The 20,401-nt window shown below is 41.6% G+C and overlaps 1 protein-coding gene across 2 annotated transcripts in view; it reads left to right on the top strand.

Annotated features, from left to right (window-relative positions):
• Nucleotides 1–18,762, top strand: part of GAB3 (GRB2 associated binding protein 3) — an 86,293-nt gene extending 67,531 nt beyond the window's left edge. For both annotated transcript variants that reach the window (XM_027534339.1, XM_027534338.1), the window contains exons 7-10: nucleotides 1,189–1,270; nucleotides 2,682–2,784; nucleotides 14,190–14,306; nucleotides 15,542–18,762. In XM_027534339.1, coding sequence (XP_027390140.1) covers nucleotides 1,189–1,270; nucleotides 2,682–2,784; nucleotides 14,190–14,306; nucleotides 15,542–15,658 — 419 coding nt within the window. In that variant the 3' untranslated portion in view covers nucleotides 15,659–18,762. The remainder of the gene's footprint in view (nucleotides 1–1,188; nucleotides 1,271–2,681; nucleotides 2,785–14,189; nucleotides 14,307–15,541) is intronic.
• Nucleotides 18,763–20,401: the final 1,639 nt, after the last annotated feature.

The following is a 20,401-nucleotide window of genomic DNA, read 5'->3' as shown; positions in this document are numbered from 1 at the left end:
CTGGTGAGAAACCATTTCACAGGCACCTGTAACTTTGAGGTATATATTATTGTTTTGCTTGATTACTTTTCTGTAGCAATCCTGTGCAACAGAAGTTTCTGTAATGAAGAAAATGGGGCTGTTAAAACATGTGAAATGTGGCTAGTGCAACTTGAAGAAGTGAATTTTAAGATTTGATTTAATTTCAATGCACTTAAATTTCAAGAGTCACATGTGGCTAGTGGCTACCATTTTGAAAGACCTGGTGATGGAGGAAGGTGCAGAGATTTTGGACGGACACAGGGTTGGGGATTCACTGGGTGGCTGGGAAGGTGAACACCTGGGCCAGGAGGGGGTGATTTGGACACACGTGGCTGCACAGCTGACTGAACAGCAGGAACGTCACTGGTGATATGGAAGGAGTTAAACACTATCTACCAGTGTGGAGGAAAGAGCTAGAAGAACAAGCTGGTCAAGGCAGTGATAGGGGAATATGTGCATGACCAACTCAGCAATGTGGGTTGCTGAGTTGGAGTGAGGGTTAGGCACCAGGTGCTTCTTTAGCAAAGGCTACTGCAGTGAACAAACCAGGAAAAAAACCCTGTCCTCCCAGAGTGCAGTCAGTCTAGACCCAACTCAGGAATGTTGGATCATCACAGACAGGTGGATGCCATGAACAGTAAGCACATGAACTCGTGAGAGCCCATGAAGGCCTTCCTGAGCAGGGGATGTTGAGCTGAGATCTGAAGATGACTATAACCAGGCAGAGAGATGGGGAAGATTGTTCTTCACAGAAGGACCACCAAGTAGACAGTGGCCTGGAGGGGGGGATGATTAGAACTTGGGTGACCACCTCTGTCTGTGATGAAAGGGGTCAAGGGTGAGACAGGCAACAGAATGGCATGAGATCAGAGACCTTCATCTGACACCCAGAACCAGGCCTGACTTACTATGAGTTCTCAATAAATGTGTAGTGACGGGATGTAACCCCAGCTGCTGATGTGACCACCGGCTCAGTACTTGTGCCCTCTGCTTCTGCTGAGGCAGGAAACAGTAGGACAGCAAAATGGGCACTCATCATTAGCACTGCTTGTGAGTAAATGTGGGCTTGATGTGCTTAGTAAGTGGAATTGTCATAGTTTTACAGTCTGCAGATTCTGGCCTTGAACCCCTGAGAACTTACGTTGGATGTTCTGTGTTATCTTGTAGCACGGCCACCCACCCTGGACCTGAAAAACCTCTCCACGATCCGGGAACACACGTGTCTAACCAGGACCCACACTGTGCCTTGGTGAGTCTTTGATTGCTCCCAGGGCTCTCATCTGGTGCCCTCTCAGCCTTAGTCAGACCTCTGTGGTGAAAGAGAGCTTAATACAAGGGAGGAGTAAGATTTATTATCTTGAACCAGAAGTGTTTTGTAGGTCACCAAGGAATAACAGTAACTGAATCTCCCAGCACAATGGAATCAAGAATGAGAGTGCTGCTGGGAACTGTCTCTAATGTGTGCTTCCCTCTTCACATTTGCTCATTCCTCTTTCTTTCAAGAACTTTTTTTTCTGTTGCACAATCCTCACAGCCTACAGTAGCCATCCTGTAGATCTGTATTTACCTGCTACAATTCTAGTACCAACAGAGAGAGGTTCTTTTTCAACCTTCAATTCACATTTGTTGGGAGAGGGAATTGTTTTGCTCCAGCTACAGTGGATGCAGCTCTGGCCTGCTGAGCAGGGCTAGCACTGCTGGCATGGCTTCTAGAAGCTCAACTTTGTGAATGGAGTTCTCTCGGTAAACAAACCCTCAAATGTGTCTGCACTCTCTCATCTCACCTTGTAAAAGCTTGAGTTTCAGAGTCCTGAGCTTGTCCTGGTAGTTTCTTGTTGGTTTAGTCACTCAGTCATGTTCAACTCTTTGCGACCCTATGGGACTGTAGCCCACCCCGTTCCTCTGTCAATGGGATTCTCCAGGCAAGAATACTGGACTGCATTGCCATTTCCTTCTCCAGAGGATCTTCCTGACCGAGGGATGGAACCCATGTCTCTTGCGGCTCCTGCAGGTTCTTTACTGCTGTTTTAATCACTGAGTCATGTCCAACTGTTTGCAGTGGTGGCCCACCAGGTTCCTCTGTCCATGGGATTCTCTAGGCAAGAATACTGAAGTGGGTTCTGTGCCCTCCTCCAGGGGATCTTCCTGACTCAAGGATTGAACCCAGGCCTCCCGCACTGCAGGCAAATTACTGCTGGTTCACCCTAAATACCACAACACACAATTAATCTATAATGGGCCACGTTCCAGACAGGAATGCAGAGCCTCAGCTTGCGCTTCTGACATGGGAGTAGGATGAAAGTGGATTCGTGGTCTTGGTCTCATCTTCTCAGAGGAATGGAATGAGAGCCTCAAAGGAGCATTTCTGTTTTGTTTTTCTCTCAGTGATATGATGCCTTGGTCTCTTTCTAGAAAGCTCATGAGCTGTGGCACATGGGGGGCCTGGAAAAAGAATAACCTTTGAGAAGTGGGAGCCATTTGCCCCATAGTGAGACAGGAGTTGCGGGGTAGTCTCTGTCACTTCAGGAATTGCTTTGGCCGGAAGGAAGTTGCATCTGGAAGGGGAGGGTGAAACCCCTCAGGGGCCATATCAGTTCTTGGCTGGCTTTCAGACCAGCTGTAAGACATTGCTTTGACCTCATCTATATTTTTGTTCCTAGCAATCGAACCAGCTTTCTATCTCCAGAAAGAAATGGTATTAATTCTGCAAGATTTTTTGCCAATTCTGTTTCCAGAGAAGAGGAAAAAAGCTACATCCAAATGGTAATCCTCTATTTTTCATTCTTCTTATTCACCCCAGTCTATATTCTTATGGGTTCACTGTAAAGGAAACATATTGCTCAGAAAGTGCCATGAAATCTTAAAACTATTACTTAATTGTAATGCCAGGTTACCGTGTTTTCCATACTGGGAACAAACTGACATGAAGTTGGTTTTCTTTCCTGCAGCATTCAGCTCCTTGTACCATTTAGGTGGGAAAACTCTGACACTGGATGCTCCCTTCCACCAAACCCCCCGGTAGCCCTGCTCTGACTTCCTCTGCACCTTTACCAAAGATGCATCACTTAGAGTCCTGTTGGGAGGGTGGCCTTGTGTCCTAGCTCATGGGTGGGTATTAGTTTCTGGAGATTTCTTGTGGAGCCTTTCTGTAAACCTGAGTTCACAAAGACCCGGCATGTCTATCCTCTGATTAACCATCTATGGTTCTAGAGTCCTGGTATCTCCTTCTTGCCCTCTGTTTCCCTTCCATTCTATTTCTTTGGATTCTATTGCCAGTGGGTTACTGAGGACAAAGAGGGCCTTTTAGTACCTCTGGCAAGTATCAGGCCCTTTAGCCAGAACTCTCACCACTCTGTGAATTTAAAATCTAGGGAACTATTGAGAGAATTTCTTTTTGAACTGTGAAATTTAGACAATGTTCAAGGCACTGTGACTATATGCTTTTGAGCAGAAACAGCTCTGCCTTCATATGCATGACAGTAACAGGCATTTAAAGTTCTCAAAACAGTCATGTCCAGTGAAGCAGCAATTAAGTGCTGCATTTTGCCTCCATTTAATGGACTGTGCTGTGAGTCCCCTTAATCATATGCAGGTGGAAAATGACTCATATCCAGTCTGCTGTGGTATTCCCAATATTTTTCACACTTAGTAATGGCCCTTGGGAAACTTCTAGAAGAAAACACTCTTATAAAAGATACTGACCAGCTGTGCTTTGTCTCCAGAGAACAGAAAAAGGAAGTGAATCTATAACCTCACAGAAGCAAATGCCGAGTCATTCCAGATGCTAGCAGTTATTTCTGATCTTTCAGGTTGTGAGAAAGCCCAGTGTCTCATTAACAACATCGTTCAGGATTGGTTTCTTGCCTATTTATAATCATTGGTTGATGACTGTCTCTGTACATTATTAAGTGATATGACTCAGTAGCTTAAGAGCCCAGAAAGCTGGCTGAAGGAAGGTAGCTCTGAGGAACTCATCACAGAAATGTGTTTAAAGACTTATCCCATCTCTTTCACCTGTGTGTTTTAACTGCAGTAATACAATATTTTCAAATGTCATTTTTTACAATATTTCACTTGTTCCACAAAACAACCCATTTGGTAGACTGAACTAATATAATTCAATTTTGATTTTGTATATAATCATATGCATAATTTATTCCCTTTAAGGACAAGTTCTTACCTGACTAAAAATTTAGGCTAAAGTCTGAAAAAGAAGTTTTGTTATATAAAAGTCCTGTATTATTCTTTAGTGACTTTATCTTTTAATGAAATATAGTTGATGCACAGCATTATATTAGTCTCGGATGTACTACATAATGACTGATATTTGCATACATGAATGAAGTGACCCCCATGATAAGTCTAGTAACCATATGGACCTCTACAAGTTACTACAGTATTGTTGATCCTGTTCCTTGTGCTGTGGATTACATTCCCATGAATTACTTACTATATAATGGAGGTGTATGCCTTTAAATCTCCTTCACTTATTCCACCTACCCCTCATCTGCCTCCCTTCTGGCAACCACCCATTTGTCCTCTGGGTCTATTTGCATTTATTTTTTGATTTCACATCTAAGTAAGATCATATGGTATTTGTCTTTCTCTGTCTGACTTATTTCACTTAGCATAACACCCTCTAGATCCACCCATGGTGTCATAATGGCAACATTTCTTCATTTTGCTGGGTCATATTCCATTGTGCATGTATATATATATATCTATCCATCCATCCATCCATCCAGGAGCAAATCTACCCCACTAAGACAACCCATGCTTTTTATCAGCTGTGAAGTGAAGTCGCTCAGTCATGTCCGACTCTTTGTGACCCCATGGACTGTAGCCTACCATGGAATTGTCCAGGCAAGAGTACTGGAGTGGGTTGCCATTTCCTTCAAATATATATAACATCTTTATCCATTCATCTATTGATGAACACTGAAGTTGCTTCCATATCTGGGCTATTGTAAATAGTGCTTCAATGATCATGGGACTGTATATATCTTTTTGAATTAGTGTTTTTGTATTGGGGGCAAATACTCAGAAGTGAAATTGGTGAATCATATTTTTAATTTTTGAGGAACCTCCATATTGTTTTCCACAGTGGATGTACCAATTTACATTCCCACGAACAGTGTACAAGGGTTGTCTTGTGTCCACACCCTCACCAACGTTTGTTATTTGTGTTCTTTTTGATGATAGCCATTCTATCATGTTAGTCATTCTGACATTCTGACATAGCCATTCTATCAGGGCTTCCCTGATAGCTCAGTTGGTAAAGAATCCACCTGCAATGCAGAAGACTCTGGTTCGATTCCTGGGTCAGGAAGATCCACTGGAGAAGGGATAGGCTACCCACTCCAGTATTTTGGGGCTTCCCTGGTGGCTCAGCTGGTAAAGAATCCGCCTGCAATGCAGGAGACCTGGGTTCAGTCCCTGGGTTGGGAAGATCCACTGGAGAAGGGAAAGGCTGCCCACTCCAGTATTCTGGCCTAGAGAACTCCATGGGGTTGCAAAGAGTCAAGACTTTCACTTTCATTCTAACATATATGAGGTGATGTTTTATTGTGGTTTTGATTTGCATTTCCTTGATGATTAGTGAGGTTGAGCATCATTTCATCTGTCTGTTAGAAACCTGTATGTCTTTGGGAAAATGTCTCTTCATGTCTTCTATTTTTAAATCAGCTTATTTTTTGTTGTTGTTGCTGAGTTGTATGTGTTATTTGTATATTTTGGATATGAACCTCTTATTAGATGTATCACTTGAAAATATCTTCTCCCATTCAGTGGCCTGCCTTTTTGTTTTATTCATAGTTTCCTTTGCTATGCAAAAGCTCTTTAGTTTGATGTGGTTCCTTTTTGTGTGTGTGTATTTGTTTGTTTCCCTTGCCTGAGGAAACATAACCAAAAAATATTTTTAAGACCCATATCAAAGAGTTAGTCTGTGTTTTCTCCTGGGAGTTTTATGGTTTCAGATCTTACATTTGTCTTTCATCCATTTTGGTTTCATTTTTATATATGGTGTGAGAAAGTATTCCAGTTTGATTCTTTTGCATGTAGCTACCCAGATGGTTGGATGGCATCACTGACTCAATGGACATGTGTTTGAGCAAGCTCTGGGAGTTGGTGATGGACAGGGAAGCCTGGCATGCTTCAGTCCATGGGGTCGCAAAGAGTCGAACATGGCATAGCGACTGAACTGAATGGAACTGTCCTGTTTTCACAACATCATTTATTGAAGAAGCTGTTTTTCCCCCTGTAGTATATTCTTGCCTCCTTTTACATAGATTAATCGACCATATAAGTATGGGTTTATTTCTCTTTATTCTGTTTCATTGATCTATGTGTCTGTTTTTGTGCCAATACCATGCTACTTTGATTATTATAACTGTATTATAGTTTGAAATCAGAGAGTGTGATTCTTCCAGCTTTGTTCTTGTTTCTCTTTCGTAAGATGTTTTTGTGTATTCTGGGTCCTTTATGGTTCCATACAAATTTTAGTTTTTTGTTCCAGTTCTGTGAAAAATGCTGTTGGTATTTTGATAGGAATTGCATTGAATATATAGAATGCCTTGAGGAGTGTGGACATTTTTACAATATTAATTCTTCCAATCCATGAGCACAGGATATCTTTCCATATGTTTGTCTCATCTTCAATTTCTTTCATCAGGGTCTTATAGTTTTCTGAGTACAGTTTTTTAAATCTCTTTAATTAGTTTTATTCCTGCTGCTGCTGCTGCTAAGTCGCTTCAGTCGTGTCCAACTCTGTGTGACCCCATAGACGGCAGCCCACCAGGCTCCCTTGTCCCTGGGATTCTCCAGGCAAGAACACTGGAGTGGGTTGCCATTTCTTTCTCCAATGCGTGAAAGTGAAAAGTGAAACTGAAGTCGTTCAGTCATGCCCGACTCCTAGTGACCCCATGGACTGCAGCCTACCAGGCTCCTCCGTCCATGGGATTTTCCAGATATCTTATTATTTTTGATGAAATTGTAAATGGCATTGCTTTCTTAATTTCTTTTAAGACAGTTTCTTGTTAGTGTATGAAACTGCAACAGATCTGCATGTTAATTTTGTATCTTACAGCTTGACTAAATTCATTGATGAGTTCTAATGGTTTTTTGGTAGTATGTTTAAGATTTTGTATATATAGTAATATGTCATCTGCAAACAGTGACAGTTTTACTCTTTCCTTTCCAGTTTTAATTTCTTTTTTTTTAATTTAAATTTATTTATTTTAATTGGAGGCTAATTACTTCACAATATTGTATTGGTTTTGCCATACATCAACATGAATCCGCCATGGGTGTACACGTATTCTCCGTCCTGAACCACCCTCCCACCTCCCTCCCCGTACCATCCCTCTGGGTCATTTGTTTATATATATTTTTATCTGATTGCTGGGACTAGGAATTCCAATACTACATTGAGTAAAAGTGACAAGAGTAGACATCCTTGTCTTGTTCCTGATCTTAGTAGAAAAGTTTTCAGATTTTCAGTGTTGAGTATGATGTTAGCTACAGGCTTGTTATACATGGCTTCTATTATGTTAAGATATATTCATTCTTTACTCACTTTGATAAGAGTTTGTATCATAAATTGGTGTTGAATTTTGTCAAATGCTTTTTCTTCATCTATTAAGATGATCATATAGTTTTTATTCCTCAGCTAGTTAATGTGGTATATCAGATATTGAACCATCCTTGCATTCCTGGGATAAATCCCACTTGATCATGATGTATGGTCTTTGTAATGTATTGTTGAATTCAGTTTGCTAATGGGAAGTATATTTCCTCCAACCTCTTTTTTGTTTTTTTAAATTTTGTTATTTAACTTCCTTTGTCTATCCATATATAAAATTTTGAATGAGCTTTTCTTTACCTACAAAAATATCCAGATGAGATTTTTGATTGAAATTGTGCTAAATCTATGAATAAATTTGAGGCGAATCAACATCTTTATTATGCTGAATCTTTCAGTTTGAATGTAATACATCTCTCTGTTTATTCAGATGTGTTATTTTTTTTTCTCAGAATTTTGTAACATATAGATCTTATATGTATTTTATTATACCTTTACCTAAGTGTTTTATTTTTGGAGCTATTGTAAATGGCTTTTTTGTGTTTTTAAATTAATTAATTAATTTATATTTTGGCTGTGCTGGGTCTTTGTTGCTGCATGCGGGCTTTCTCTAGTTGCAGTGTGTGGGCTGCTTGTTCCAGTGGCTTCTCTTGTTGTGGAGCACAGGCTCTAGGTGCATGGGCTTCAGTAGTTGCAGTACGTGGGCTCAGTAGTTGTGGCTTATGGTCTCTAGAGCACTGGTTTTCAGTAGTTTTGGCACATGGGCTTTAGTTGCCCTGTGACATGTGGAATCTTCCCAGACCAGGGATTGAACCTGTGTCTCCTGCATTGGCAGGTGGATTCTTATCCACTGTACTACCAGGAAAGTCCTAGATGGCATTTTCATAATTTCAACTTCCATTGGTTGTATATAGAAATATGATTGATTTTTTTGTGTGTGTTATTGTTGTATCCTGCAACATTGCTAAATTCACTTATTAATTATAGGCATTTTGAATTTTCTTAAGATTCCCTGGGGCTTTCAATGTACATGATCATTTCATCTGTGAATACAGTGCTTTATTTCTTTCTTTCCAATCTGTGTGTTCTTATATTCTTTTGCTTGCCTTACTGCCAGGCTAACACTTCAGTGCAATGTTGAACAGATGTGGTGAGATGAATCTCTCTGTTTCCATCTTAGGGGGAAAGCATTCAGTCTTTCACTATTAAGTCTGATATTAGCTAAAGGTGTTTTACAGACATTCTTTATCACATTAAGTAAGCTCTCTTCTATTTCTAGTTTTAAGGGCTTCCCTAGTGGCTCTGATGGCAAAGAATCTGCCTGGAATGCAGGAAATGTGGGTTGTATCCCTGCATCTGGAAGATCTCCTGGAGAAGGAAATGGCAACCCACTCCAGTATTCTTGCCTGGGAAATACCATGGACAGAGAAGCCTGGCAGGCTGTAGCCTATGGGGTCACAAAGAGTTGGACACGACTTAGCAACTAAACAACAACAACAAAAATTCCTAGTTTGCTGATAGTTTTTTTTTTTTTAAAAAACCATGAATGGATGTTGAATTTTATGCTTTTCCACATTCATTGATCTGATTACTTAGTTTTCTTCTTCAGACTGTTATAGTGTAGATTAGACTGATTTAGCTTTATTGAACCATCCTCTTATTCACTAAAGAAACCTCATTCGGTCATGGTATATTGTTATTTTTATGTATTGCTGGATTTGATTCACTAACATTTTGTTGAGAATTTTGTGTCTATGTTGATGTTAGATGTTGATCTGTGTAATTTTGTAATCAAAGTAATGCTGGGCTCCTCTGGAAGTGTTCTACTTTCTGGAACAGACTGAATAGAATTAGTGTTATTTATTCTTTAACTTTTTTCATATAATTCACCAGTGAAACCATCTGGGTGAATTCAATTTCTGTAATACTTGGAGGACCATTGACATGAGTTATGTAATCTTGGATGAATTTTGGTTATTTGCTAGAAGTTTTATAGTTTTACCTTTCACATTTAGGTCACATTTACCTGGAATTAACTTTTGTGTGTGATTTGAGGTAAAAGTCAAGTTTTATTTCTCCCCCATGTTTCTCTAATTTAATAAGTTTGATTATTTAAAGTTACTATCATTTTAAACCATTCTGCAGTGCCTTCTTTGCCATAAGTCAATTATCCATATGTGTATGTTTTTTTTAATGGACTCCTGATTCTGTTTTGTTGGTCTACATGTCTATCATTGGGCAGTACCACACTTTGCTCGTTATGGTAGCTTGACAGGTCTCAATATCTAGGAAAGGAAGTCCTCCTGCTTTGTTTATCCTCCTCAAGACTTCTTTGGCTATTTTATGGTCCTTTCTATTCCTATAAAAATTTTAGAAAAATTAGTCAAAGTCTACCAAAAATGGGAAAAAAAAGACAAAGAAATGCTGTTTTCTTCAGGAAGGTAGTCAAAATTATTTAATCTAACATTGCTAGAAGTGGAACTACATTTGTTCTACTTTTTAAAAATTTGATGAAGCACTTTAGTAGGCAAGGTACCATGAAAATACCAAGGTACACATCACCACCATATAAGATAATCTTAAAATAGTGGAGAATATATTTTAAAATATTTATTTCTATTTATTTGGCTGCACTGGGTCTTAGTTGCAACATACATGATCTTTAGTTGCTACATGTAAACTCCTAGATGCAACATGTGGGATCTCGTTCCTTGACCACAGATTGAACCCAGGCCTCTCCTGCATTGGGAGCACAGAGTCTTAGCCACTGGACCACCAGGGAAGTCTTGCTAAATGTATTCTTTAAATCCCAAACTCAACTGCCAAGAAAAGAAAGGGTATCTCTTAAACTAAAAATACTGAGAAATTGCAAACCCCGAGAATCAGTAGGAACTACAAACAATAAAATCAAGTCTAGAAGTAAGTCATTATTGAAAATATTAGATCCTAAGTATAAAATAAGTTTTATATACTTAAAAAATAAGATGAAGGGTTGCAAGTTGGACTGAGTTACAAGATACTATTTTAAAATGACCAGTTGGATTAAAAAAGACCATTTAGAATTGCTAGACATAAAAATAAGGATGAAATTAGAAGTTCAGTGGGTGAAGGTAAACAGGCTGAACCCAAAGAGTAGTTTAGTGAACTGGAATATAGTTGTGAATTCACTAATACGTCAGGTTAAAGAGACCAAAACAGCCAGAGTTGCAGAAGGAGATGATAGGGAAAAAACAGAGAATCAATATGGAAAGGCATAATGGCAGTTCTCACAATCATCAGTCCAAAATCTCACAGGCAGTTTATTGCATCAAATGTTAGTGGTAGATGTTGATGGCAGGTATATTGGTGTTCATAGCATATTTTCTTCAGTTTGACTAATTATTAGAAAATTTTCACAATAATAAATAAATAAACCCCATTAAAGGAAAATGAATAAAAGAACAGAAATTAACAAAATGAACAAAATTAGAAAGAATCAGCACAGACCTGATTTGTTCTTTTGAAAGATTAAACTTGAACATAATCAATCAAGAAAAAGCAATGGATATGAACATATTAAGAATGCAAAGGATGCAATAGCTGCAAATACATCAGAGATAAAGATGTGAGAATATTATGAACAACGTAAAAGTAGTGAATATGAAAACTTTAGTGAAAATAGGCAAAGTCTCAGAAAAATATTATTACAAACTGACTCAAGTAGAAATAGAAAACACAAATGGTTATACAACCATTAGAGAAACTGAATATGTAGGGAGATTTTTACTACAAAAGGTCACAAGGCCCTCAAAACTTTACAGACACTTTCTATCAAAAGGAAGTGATCATTGCAGTCTTATATAAACTGCTTCAGGAATGGCAAAAAGAAGACATATTATCCTGTCTAAATTAAAGTGTCTAAAATAAGTAGAAGTATATTTATAAAATTAAAACAACTTGATACCAAAACAAATAGCACTGACGTGAATAGAACATTATATACCAACCTCACTCATTCATGCAGGTTAAAAAATCCTAATCAAGAGTAAGTCCAACCACATCTTGTACATGAACGTTCATAGCAGCATTTTTCATAACAGCCAAGAAATGAAAGCAAGCCAAATATTCACCAAATGATGAATGGGTAAGTAAAATGTAGCATGATACAATGTGCAATGTTACATAAGCAGCCATACAATAAAATCAGATCCATGAAATGACAAGGATGAACCTTGAAAACAATATGCTGAATGAAAGAAACCAGCCACAAAGACCACTCGTTTGGGTTTCTGGAGCCAATTCCAACATGTGGGTGTTGATTGGAGTGGGTTCACACTAACACCAAGCATTTCTCAGACACCAGCAGGGTGTCTGAGAATTCAACTCAATTCTAACACTTTCTACCCAGAGGCAGCATAAGATTTCACAGGTTATGGGTTCAGTCTTAACAAGACTGCCCACCCCCTTCAACTTCAGATGCCAGTCACAAGCCCAGGTTTTTATCTGTGCTTCTGCCTGCTGCTGCTGCTGCTGCTGCTAAGTCGCTTCAGTCGTGTCCGACTCTATGTGACCCCATAGATGGCAGCCCACCAGGCTCCTCCATTCCTGGGATTCTCCAGGCAAGAACACTGGAGTGGGTTGCCATTTCCTTCTCCAATGCATGAAAGTGAAAAGTGAAAGTGAAGTCGCTCAGTCGTGTCCGACTCTTAGCGACCCCATGGACTGCAGCCCACCAGGCTCCTCTGTCCATGGGATTTTCCAGGCAAGAGTACTGGAGTGGGGTGCTATTGCCTTCTCCAGCAGGATACAAATTGGAGGTTCCCACATCCCCCTCTATCGGTTTAACTACTTTGCTAGGGCAGCTCACAGAACTCAGGGAAGCATGGACATTTACTAGTTTATTATAAAAAGAGACAATAAAGGATACAGATAAGCATCCAGATGGAAGTGGTATATGAATAGAGAACTACTACTGAGAGAACACTAGAATAGAGAACACTACTGAGAAAGGCTGGTTCCCAGATGGGGTACACACAAAAAAGAAGAGAATTAATTGTATCCTTATTTCACTAGACCCTGGTTCAAGCCCTGGGTCGGGAAGATCCTCTGGAGAAGGAAATGGCACCCCATTCCAGTACTCTTGCCTGGAAAATCCCATGGGCAGAGGAGCCTGGTGGGCTACAGTCTATGGGGTCGCAAAGAGTCGGACATGACTGAGTGATTTTACTTTACTTTATTTCACTAGTATATGTTACAATTAGTTCAGGATAGGTTATTTCTTAAATGTAAAGGAGCCACCAGGGGAGCCCAGGAAAAAACTTAGTAACTTAGGAGAAAGTGTGGGAAAACAAACTATGACCTCGGCATGGGAAAAATTCTTTAAATAAAATACAAGAGCAAGCTACTCAGAAAAATATTGATATATTACATTAAAAGTAAGAACAATTCTTCATTTAAAAATGCCATAAAAAGAAAGAAAAGCCAGCTATAAACTGTGATGGACTATTAGCAACACACATTACCAACAATAAGAGAGTGATAATTCACTCTCTTAGGTATGTGAGGAAGTACTGAGAAAAGTCAGAAATATAAAGTATAAAGATTAGCAAAACCAAACCAAATCTAAACAGATAATTCATAGAAGAGAAAAATAAATGAGTTTTAAGTAGATGAAAAGATGGTCAGTTGATTACATTATGAGGGGCATGGAAAATCAAACCACAAGAAGATATGTTTTCCCCTAGATCAGGTGGGTAATAGTCAAGTTGAAGGTGCCCACATCCCTGGGTACATGCTAGGAAGAGCCTCCAAACTGGAAGCAACTCAAACGACCGTTGTTGGTGGCACAGTTAAATAAATCATGCAATGGAATCATCTATGGTAATGAAAACAAATGAAATAGGGTTAGTGCATTGACATGGATGGATGTGAAGTATATATAAATGGAGTGAAAATAGAACTCACCAAAAATGCACTCAATATGGTTCTGTTGATGACAGTTCAAAACATGCAAAACAAAACAGTATGTCACTTAAGGACACTCACACGCTCATAAAATCATATTTAAAAAGAAAAGAAGTGATAAACACTAAATTCAAGATTGTGCTCATCCCCTTGTGGACAAGAAGGCTGCAGTAGAAGGGGGCAGGTCCTCCTCCATGTGTGTCATGTGTCTTGTTACAGTGGTATATTCTACCTTTGAAGCTGGCTGGTAGGGCCATAGGTGTGTGTTGCACACATGTTATCACTGTATTGTGTAAAGTATCTTCAAAAGCACTTGGGATGCCTTTACTAGAGCTTTCATAAGTATGACTGATCTTTTTAGGATTTAATCTCTCAGGTATCATGAGCCTGTCAGATACATCAAATAAGTTCTTCTTGGGGGAGATTTTGGCCAACCGTTTCCATGGTGAATAAAGGCAGGGCTTCATGTGAAGGCCAAATTGGCCATATCGTATTTGAAAGATCTCCTTGTGATGTGCAGGCCGAACTGCACAGGGCTCATCCACTTTCTGTGGGCAGCTGCTCAAGTAGAGACATGCTCAGCCGCCTTCCCTTGGGCAGCCCAGCCAGAAACTGTTAACCCGAATCCTGGGACATTGGTTTCTAGGAGGAGCGCAGAGCAACCAACTCCTTGAGCAGTGGAGCTGTGACATGGACGAAGAAATTCAGCCTGGATTATTTAGCCCTGGACTTCAACTCAGCATCACCAGCCCCTGTACAGCAGGTAGGAAGCACTCTGTATCACAATTCCCAGGAGATTTCATTTCTGTTTGGTTTTGTTTTGATGATTCCACCATGCGTGTTCTCTCTGCAGTCTTAAACATACAGATGTACTGTGAAGAATCTTAAAATCAGCTCTAATTCTGTCTCCCAGAAATCCTGATGTATTTCCCTCTGGGGTGTGTTCTTGAATGTCTATGTATAAATGTATGTAGTGTTCATGCTCTTCAAAACTTGGACCATAGAGTTTGTTGGGGAATGTCTGGTAGAGATGAGGGTGGGGTAAATGGTAGACTAGGCACAGGAAGGGTCTGCTGAAGGACGAAGGGATAGCCTTGTTTGGCTCAACTTTAGGCACTGAGGACAGAAACTCTCAGTTGCAATTGGAACCCCTCCATAAACGGCCTCAAGTGGCAGGCTAGGCAGTTTTGACTCCTTTGTGCAGTATTCTCGTCTGTAAAGTGGGGATCAGAAATAGCAGCTATGTTGAAGCCTGTTGTGAGGATTAAATGAATTAATACATGTAACAGACCCTAGCCATTGACTGTTGTCACTCAGTGCACATGGCAGGAATGACTGGCAAACAGTGGACAAGAGCTAAATATTTTTGAGCAAAGGATGGTCATAGTCTAAACTGTGCTAACAATGTGTTATTTGATGAGAAAATCAACTTACTGAACATGGTATACAATATGATTTCATTTTCTGTTTGTGGAGAAAGATGTTTGGGAGACTTCCCTTCCCTTTTGCTTTACGTTTCTTCTTTACCTTTCATTTCATTCCCCAAACCTACAATGACACTTCAGAAAAGCTGGTGAGCAGGATGAGATCGGTAAATTCAAACTGTGAAGAGAGTCCCCAGACCTCTGTGGCTTTCGACCATGAAGACTTCTCGGTTGTTGCCTACAGGACAGTCCATTACAGCCAGGGCCTTAGTGTCTCAGGTCATTGTCAATTCAGGGGTCACTGTCCTGCCAAAGGAAAAAGAGAGAAAGCAGGATTGCAGGGTGTCACCTCTGCTCACAGTATACTGGTCAAGGCGAGTTAGATGGCAAGAGCCAAGTTGAAGGGAGTAGAGTTGAGGAGAGATTCACACATACACACACACAGAGTGTAACACTTCTGCAGGTGACGGCCCAGGAGGAAGGGGCAGCAAACACGTGAACCTGTAATCCACCAGGGTCGTGCTGAATTTTTTTGATTAAGTGTAACGAAAACCTTTTTGTTCTCCCCCTTCAGAAAATTCTCCTTTCAGAGGAGCAAAGAGTGGACTATGTCCAAGTGGATGAGCAGAAGACACAAGCTCTTCAGAGCACAAAGCAGGAGTGGACGGATGAGAGGCAGTCCAAAGTGTGACAGGGTCAGGCTGCAGGTGGGAGGCCGGGCTCACTTTGAGTTTTTCCAGTAGAAGCCCACTGATGCTCAATACAGGTCAAGACACAGAGAGTCTTGATGAGACCCTTTGGGAGAGAGGACATTTGTACATACTGACCAAGGAGGAGCAGGAAGTGGTCTCCTCCCAGAGGGGCCCTCAGGGGGCCAGCCCCTGCCCCGACCCCCACCGATCACAGCATTTCTGGTCACAGCCACACGTGCCTCTGCTGAGCCTCAGACCAGTGTCATGTTGGCTCCACAGTCATGAGCAGCAGAGAGAGAGGATTCCACAGCCATGGACTGGGATGTAGAAAACTCCATTTGGACAGGGTGGGAACAATCAAAACGGAAGTTGGATTAAACATCTCCAGTGGAGCATTTGAAGTGCACATTAGAGCTGGTATCACTGCCCACAAGATGACATCATTTGCCTCCAATGCTTGAACTTTTGGTCTCTCTCCTGTGCTTCCATTGGAATCATAAATTATCCTAGGAGACATGCACCTGGATGGACACCTTCTTGCCCCCACTGGAAGACACAGTGCAAGAGACCAAGCCTAGGAATGGTGATAGAATCTGTACTCCTTACTCCAAAGAATCCAGCAGAGAAGTATTTCTATCCCCCAAAGAAAGACAACACAAGTGACAAGGCCATCGAGTCCTGGGCTCCACGATGAGCAGATCACATGACACTGGTGGCTCTAAGAACATTGTGCTTAAGCAGCCACCCATGGCTGGGTGTCCCATTGCTGTTGGCCTTTTCCCAGTGTTCTTTCACATTCATCATCTCATCTCTTCCCCTAAAAGATCTCAGAAGTTAGGCTTGGCAGAGATCATTGCACCAGCTTTGAGGGAAAAGATGCTAAGAGCTGGAGGAGGGAATGCTGTGCCCGAGATGAGTCATGCTGAGAGAGTCAGTCAGGCCTCTTCTGCTGTCTCTCACTGCCTCAATCAGTTAGGGTAATTTTGGAGACCAGTGGGAAACACATGCAAACACGGGATGGCTCACCGTCCCCTCTCCTTTTCATAGGATTTTGAACAGGTGCTTTTTATAATTGAAAGGTATGCATGTCAAACCAGGGTTTCTTCATGTGGTGTTCAAACAGGGCACTCGAACATAATCAGCAGTTACCATCAGAGATACCTCCTGAAAATCAGTATGAAGTCTGTTCTTGGTTCACGTGGTCCCCTTGGCAGTGCATTTCCCATGAGCCACCCTGGGGAAGGCTATCCCTGGCCATCCCGTTCTGGACTCAAGGTTTCAAGTGGTGGCTATGATCTGAAAAATCCAAACCCGGCCAGCTCCAGTATCAGGGGTCTTGCCTAACTTTCCCCTTCTAGTTTAGTGGTGACTAGGTCCTGAGAGGGCAAATGTTCCCACTGTGCAACGAGGGCACCTTGTCACCCCTTCCTTTATGAGACACTGGGGTTCCAGGGAAAGGTCCAGAAAAAAGGCTCAATTGAGCACAGGGTTTTACTTAATGCCATTCCTGATCGTTCTGAGTACCTGAAGCTGGAAGACAAATCTGAACAACTGGGTAATAAATAGAGACTGGTATCCTGTCTTGCCACTGTGTCTTACACATGGGGGTAGAGGAAGTAGGCAGGCATGTCTATGACAGTCAGCATTAGTCAGGGCAATTGTAGGCTTTGCTACAGGGTTTCAAACTGCTCCAAAGGTAAGTGTGAAAATCTTGGTTTTTCAGACCATAAAAGAAGTAATTTTGATGTTCAAAATGACAGGATCTCGTGACATCATTTTCTTCTCAGAACAAGATGGGGGAAATTGCCAAGTTCTTTAACTAAGTTGAGTCCTTAGTGAGTCTGGATGGAGCCACAAGAGGGCTCCTGGACCGCACGGCCTGCTCCTCGGCCAGAGCCTGTTAAGGAGCTTCCTTCTTCGTGTGTGACTTGCAAAGAGTCACAGAGCCTCAGGCAAGAATCCAGGGGTACAGATAGCCAGTTCCCATAGATGGTGACTTCCTCATGTGTGGGCCACCTGTGTTTAGATCACTGCCTGACAAAGGCCAGTGTAGAAAAAATTGTACATCCAAGAGTCAAGAACCTCACTACATTGAAGATAGATTGGAAAAGTAAATGCAGCTGAAATGATGTCAGCAGTGAAATGTCATCCAATTGACCAAAAAAGAAATATTTTTCTACAAAACGTTTCCAGGGACATGTTTACTGCACTAAGCAATAGACACTTGAGTGGTGTGACTTTTTTGGAAGTGATTTGGGGTTTTTCAAATATCACTTCACCCTCATTTTCAGGGTGTATGCCTTTATGTCTGGCTTTGATAAAACTGCTAATGGATGGCTACATAAAAACATAACGATTCACGGACCCAAAATACAGGTAGTTTTTGAGCTGACTGCAGCATATGCTCCTGAGAAAGGCACTGTACATCACAACGGTGAATGCTAGCCAGATCTTGTTTTCTGGCAGAGATAATCCACATGTAATAAAGAGCTATGATTCTGATGGGCTCTGAGGGATTTTTTTTAAAGAGATAATCTCTGACACCACTCCAACTCAAGTGCACATGGCATGTCTATGCACTGTGCATAGTACACCTTTCTAGAAAATTTGGGCATCAACATAAAGGGGAAAAGGCATCAATTAATCCTCCATTGTTTTCTGTAGTTCCTTTTTGCTTCATTTCCTTCTGTCTCATTTCATTAGGAAATACTTCCAGGTCAGGGGTTGTGTCATGCCAAAAGGGGGACTAAAGGTTTTTTTGCCTGCAACTCCCTAAGACCGCAAGCCCAGGATGTTGGGAGTTAAGCTTTCCATGGGGAGGAGGAACCTGAGGCCCAGCACACAGCCCAGCTCCAAGGGCATCGTGTAACCCTGGGGACTGACTGTCCAGGCCACTTCATGAAGTAAACAGCAGCTGAATTATGGCCTTTAGGTGCCACAGGAGACTGAAGGCACCCTTCAGGCCTGGCTTTCCCCTCTCAAGACTTCATGCTCGGCTCCTGTTCAAACCATGTTTGTATCTGCAGTCATGCTGATTTTTAAAAATTCACTGAGTTTTTACTATTTCATTTCTGGCATTAATAAAAATTATAAGGAAGAATCATGACCTAAGCATCCTCTTATTTGTTTTAAGGAGTGACCTCTGATAAAAACTCGGAACACATTTTGAAGGCTGAGTGTTGAAAACAGACTTCCCTGCTGTTTTCAAGTACAACAGGCCTAACCTGACTCACATGGAATGCCCCACATCCATGTTACTTCACTGCAAGCCGTTCAGCAGGTGGCTGGAACAAGCACTGCATCTGATCAGCCAAACCACGTCTTTTTTCTGGGTCAGAAACTAGCTTCCATAGTTGACAGTAAAATCAACGGCCCTGCCAGATACCACAGATAAGGTGACCTTTGGTACTGACATTAAAAGGCAAGAGCACCCAGCCTGCCACCCCACAGCAGGGGTCTCTTGTGTCCTCACCGCTCTTTCCCCACAGCTGGTGCTCCCAGCTGCCCTGGGTGCCGGGTCAGCAGAGTCTCTAGGCCATGATGTAAGGCAGAGACAACCAGAATAGCCGGAGCTTGGGTTTGGGAAACCAGGCCAAAGGCACAGACCCTACAGCCAAGGGGAATCCTGGTGCTGAGAGAAAGGAGGAGAAGCCACGTGAACTTCCTCACCCTCACTGGTCAAGGACCAGGCAGATTACTGAGAACAGCTAACCTGAGATGAAAGGGCCAAGAAACCTAACCTGGCGGTCTCTGAGCCCCAGGCTCATTGAGCTCTGGCCCCTTAACTCCATCAGGCACCTCCCTAAGTTTCCACTTTCTACTTTATTTTATTTATTTTCTTTGATCTGAAATTGCATTAATTATTATTTCTTTATTTTAATTGTGCCATTGTTTTATAAATTTAGTTTTATTTTCTGAGACAGAGTGGCACTGTGCAGGCTGGAGCAGGGGGTCTGATGGAAGAGACCAGAGCTGAGACACAGACCCCTCCTGCATGGGCACCTCACTGATGGCAGATGGGGCGCTGGAGGGTCTAAGGGACAGGGTGGGCTTTCCAAGGCTGCTGGTCACTGGAACTCCACAATTGTGATCGTGAACCCGACCCCACTCTGGCACCACACTCAGACATCACTTCCTGGGAGACCTCCGTGGGGAAGGCAGGCCAATCCATGGGATATATCTCTTCTGCTTGATCGAAGCCATTTGTAAATTATAGTGTATTATAGAAGGTGATAAGCAGTGTGGGATAAAAAAGGTGAAGAGGATTGACTGCCCACAGGGCTGTGGGGAGGGTGGACACAGGAGGATTTCAGGTGAGAAGACAAGACCTGGGCAGACTCAGAGATGATGGAGGTGGCCAGGAGGTATATTTGAGAGTGTAGTCAAGGCAGGGAGAACAGACTATGCAAAAGCACTAATTCCTCAGAAAACCTGGAATGTTGAGGGTGCAGCCAAGAGGCCACTGTCGTCGGTATGTAGTGAGCAAGAATGAGCACAGCAGAGGATGTACAGAGGCAAAGGGGGTTCATAGATGAGAATGTGGGGCCTTTCTGGTCATTATAAGGACCTCTGGCTTATACTATGAGTGAGAATAAATCCAGTGAAGGGAACTGAACAGGGGAGACATATCTGGCATATATATATATATATATATATATATATATATATGTATATATATATATAAGTACATCATGAGAAACGCTGGACTGGAAGAAACACAAGCTGGAATCAAGATTGTCGGA

Source organism: Bos indicus x Bos taurus, chromosome X, assembly GCF_003369695.1.
Source record: "Bos indicus x Bos taurus breed Angus x Brahman F1 hybrid chromosome X, Bos_hybrid_MaternalHap_v2.0, whole genome shotgun sequence".
Lineage (NCBI taxonomy): Eukaryota > Metazoa > Chordata > Mammalia > Artiodactyla > Bovidae > Bos > Bos indicus x Bos taurus.
This window is presented reverse-complemented; position numbering and strand designations above follow the sequence as displayed.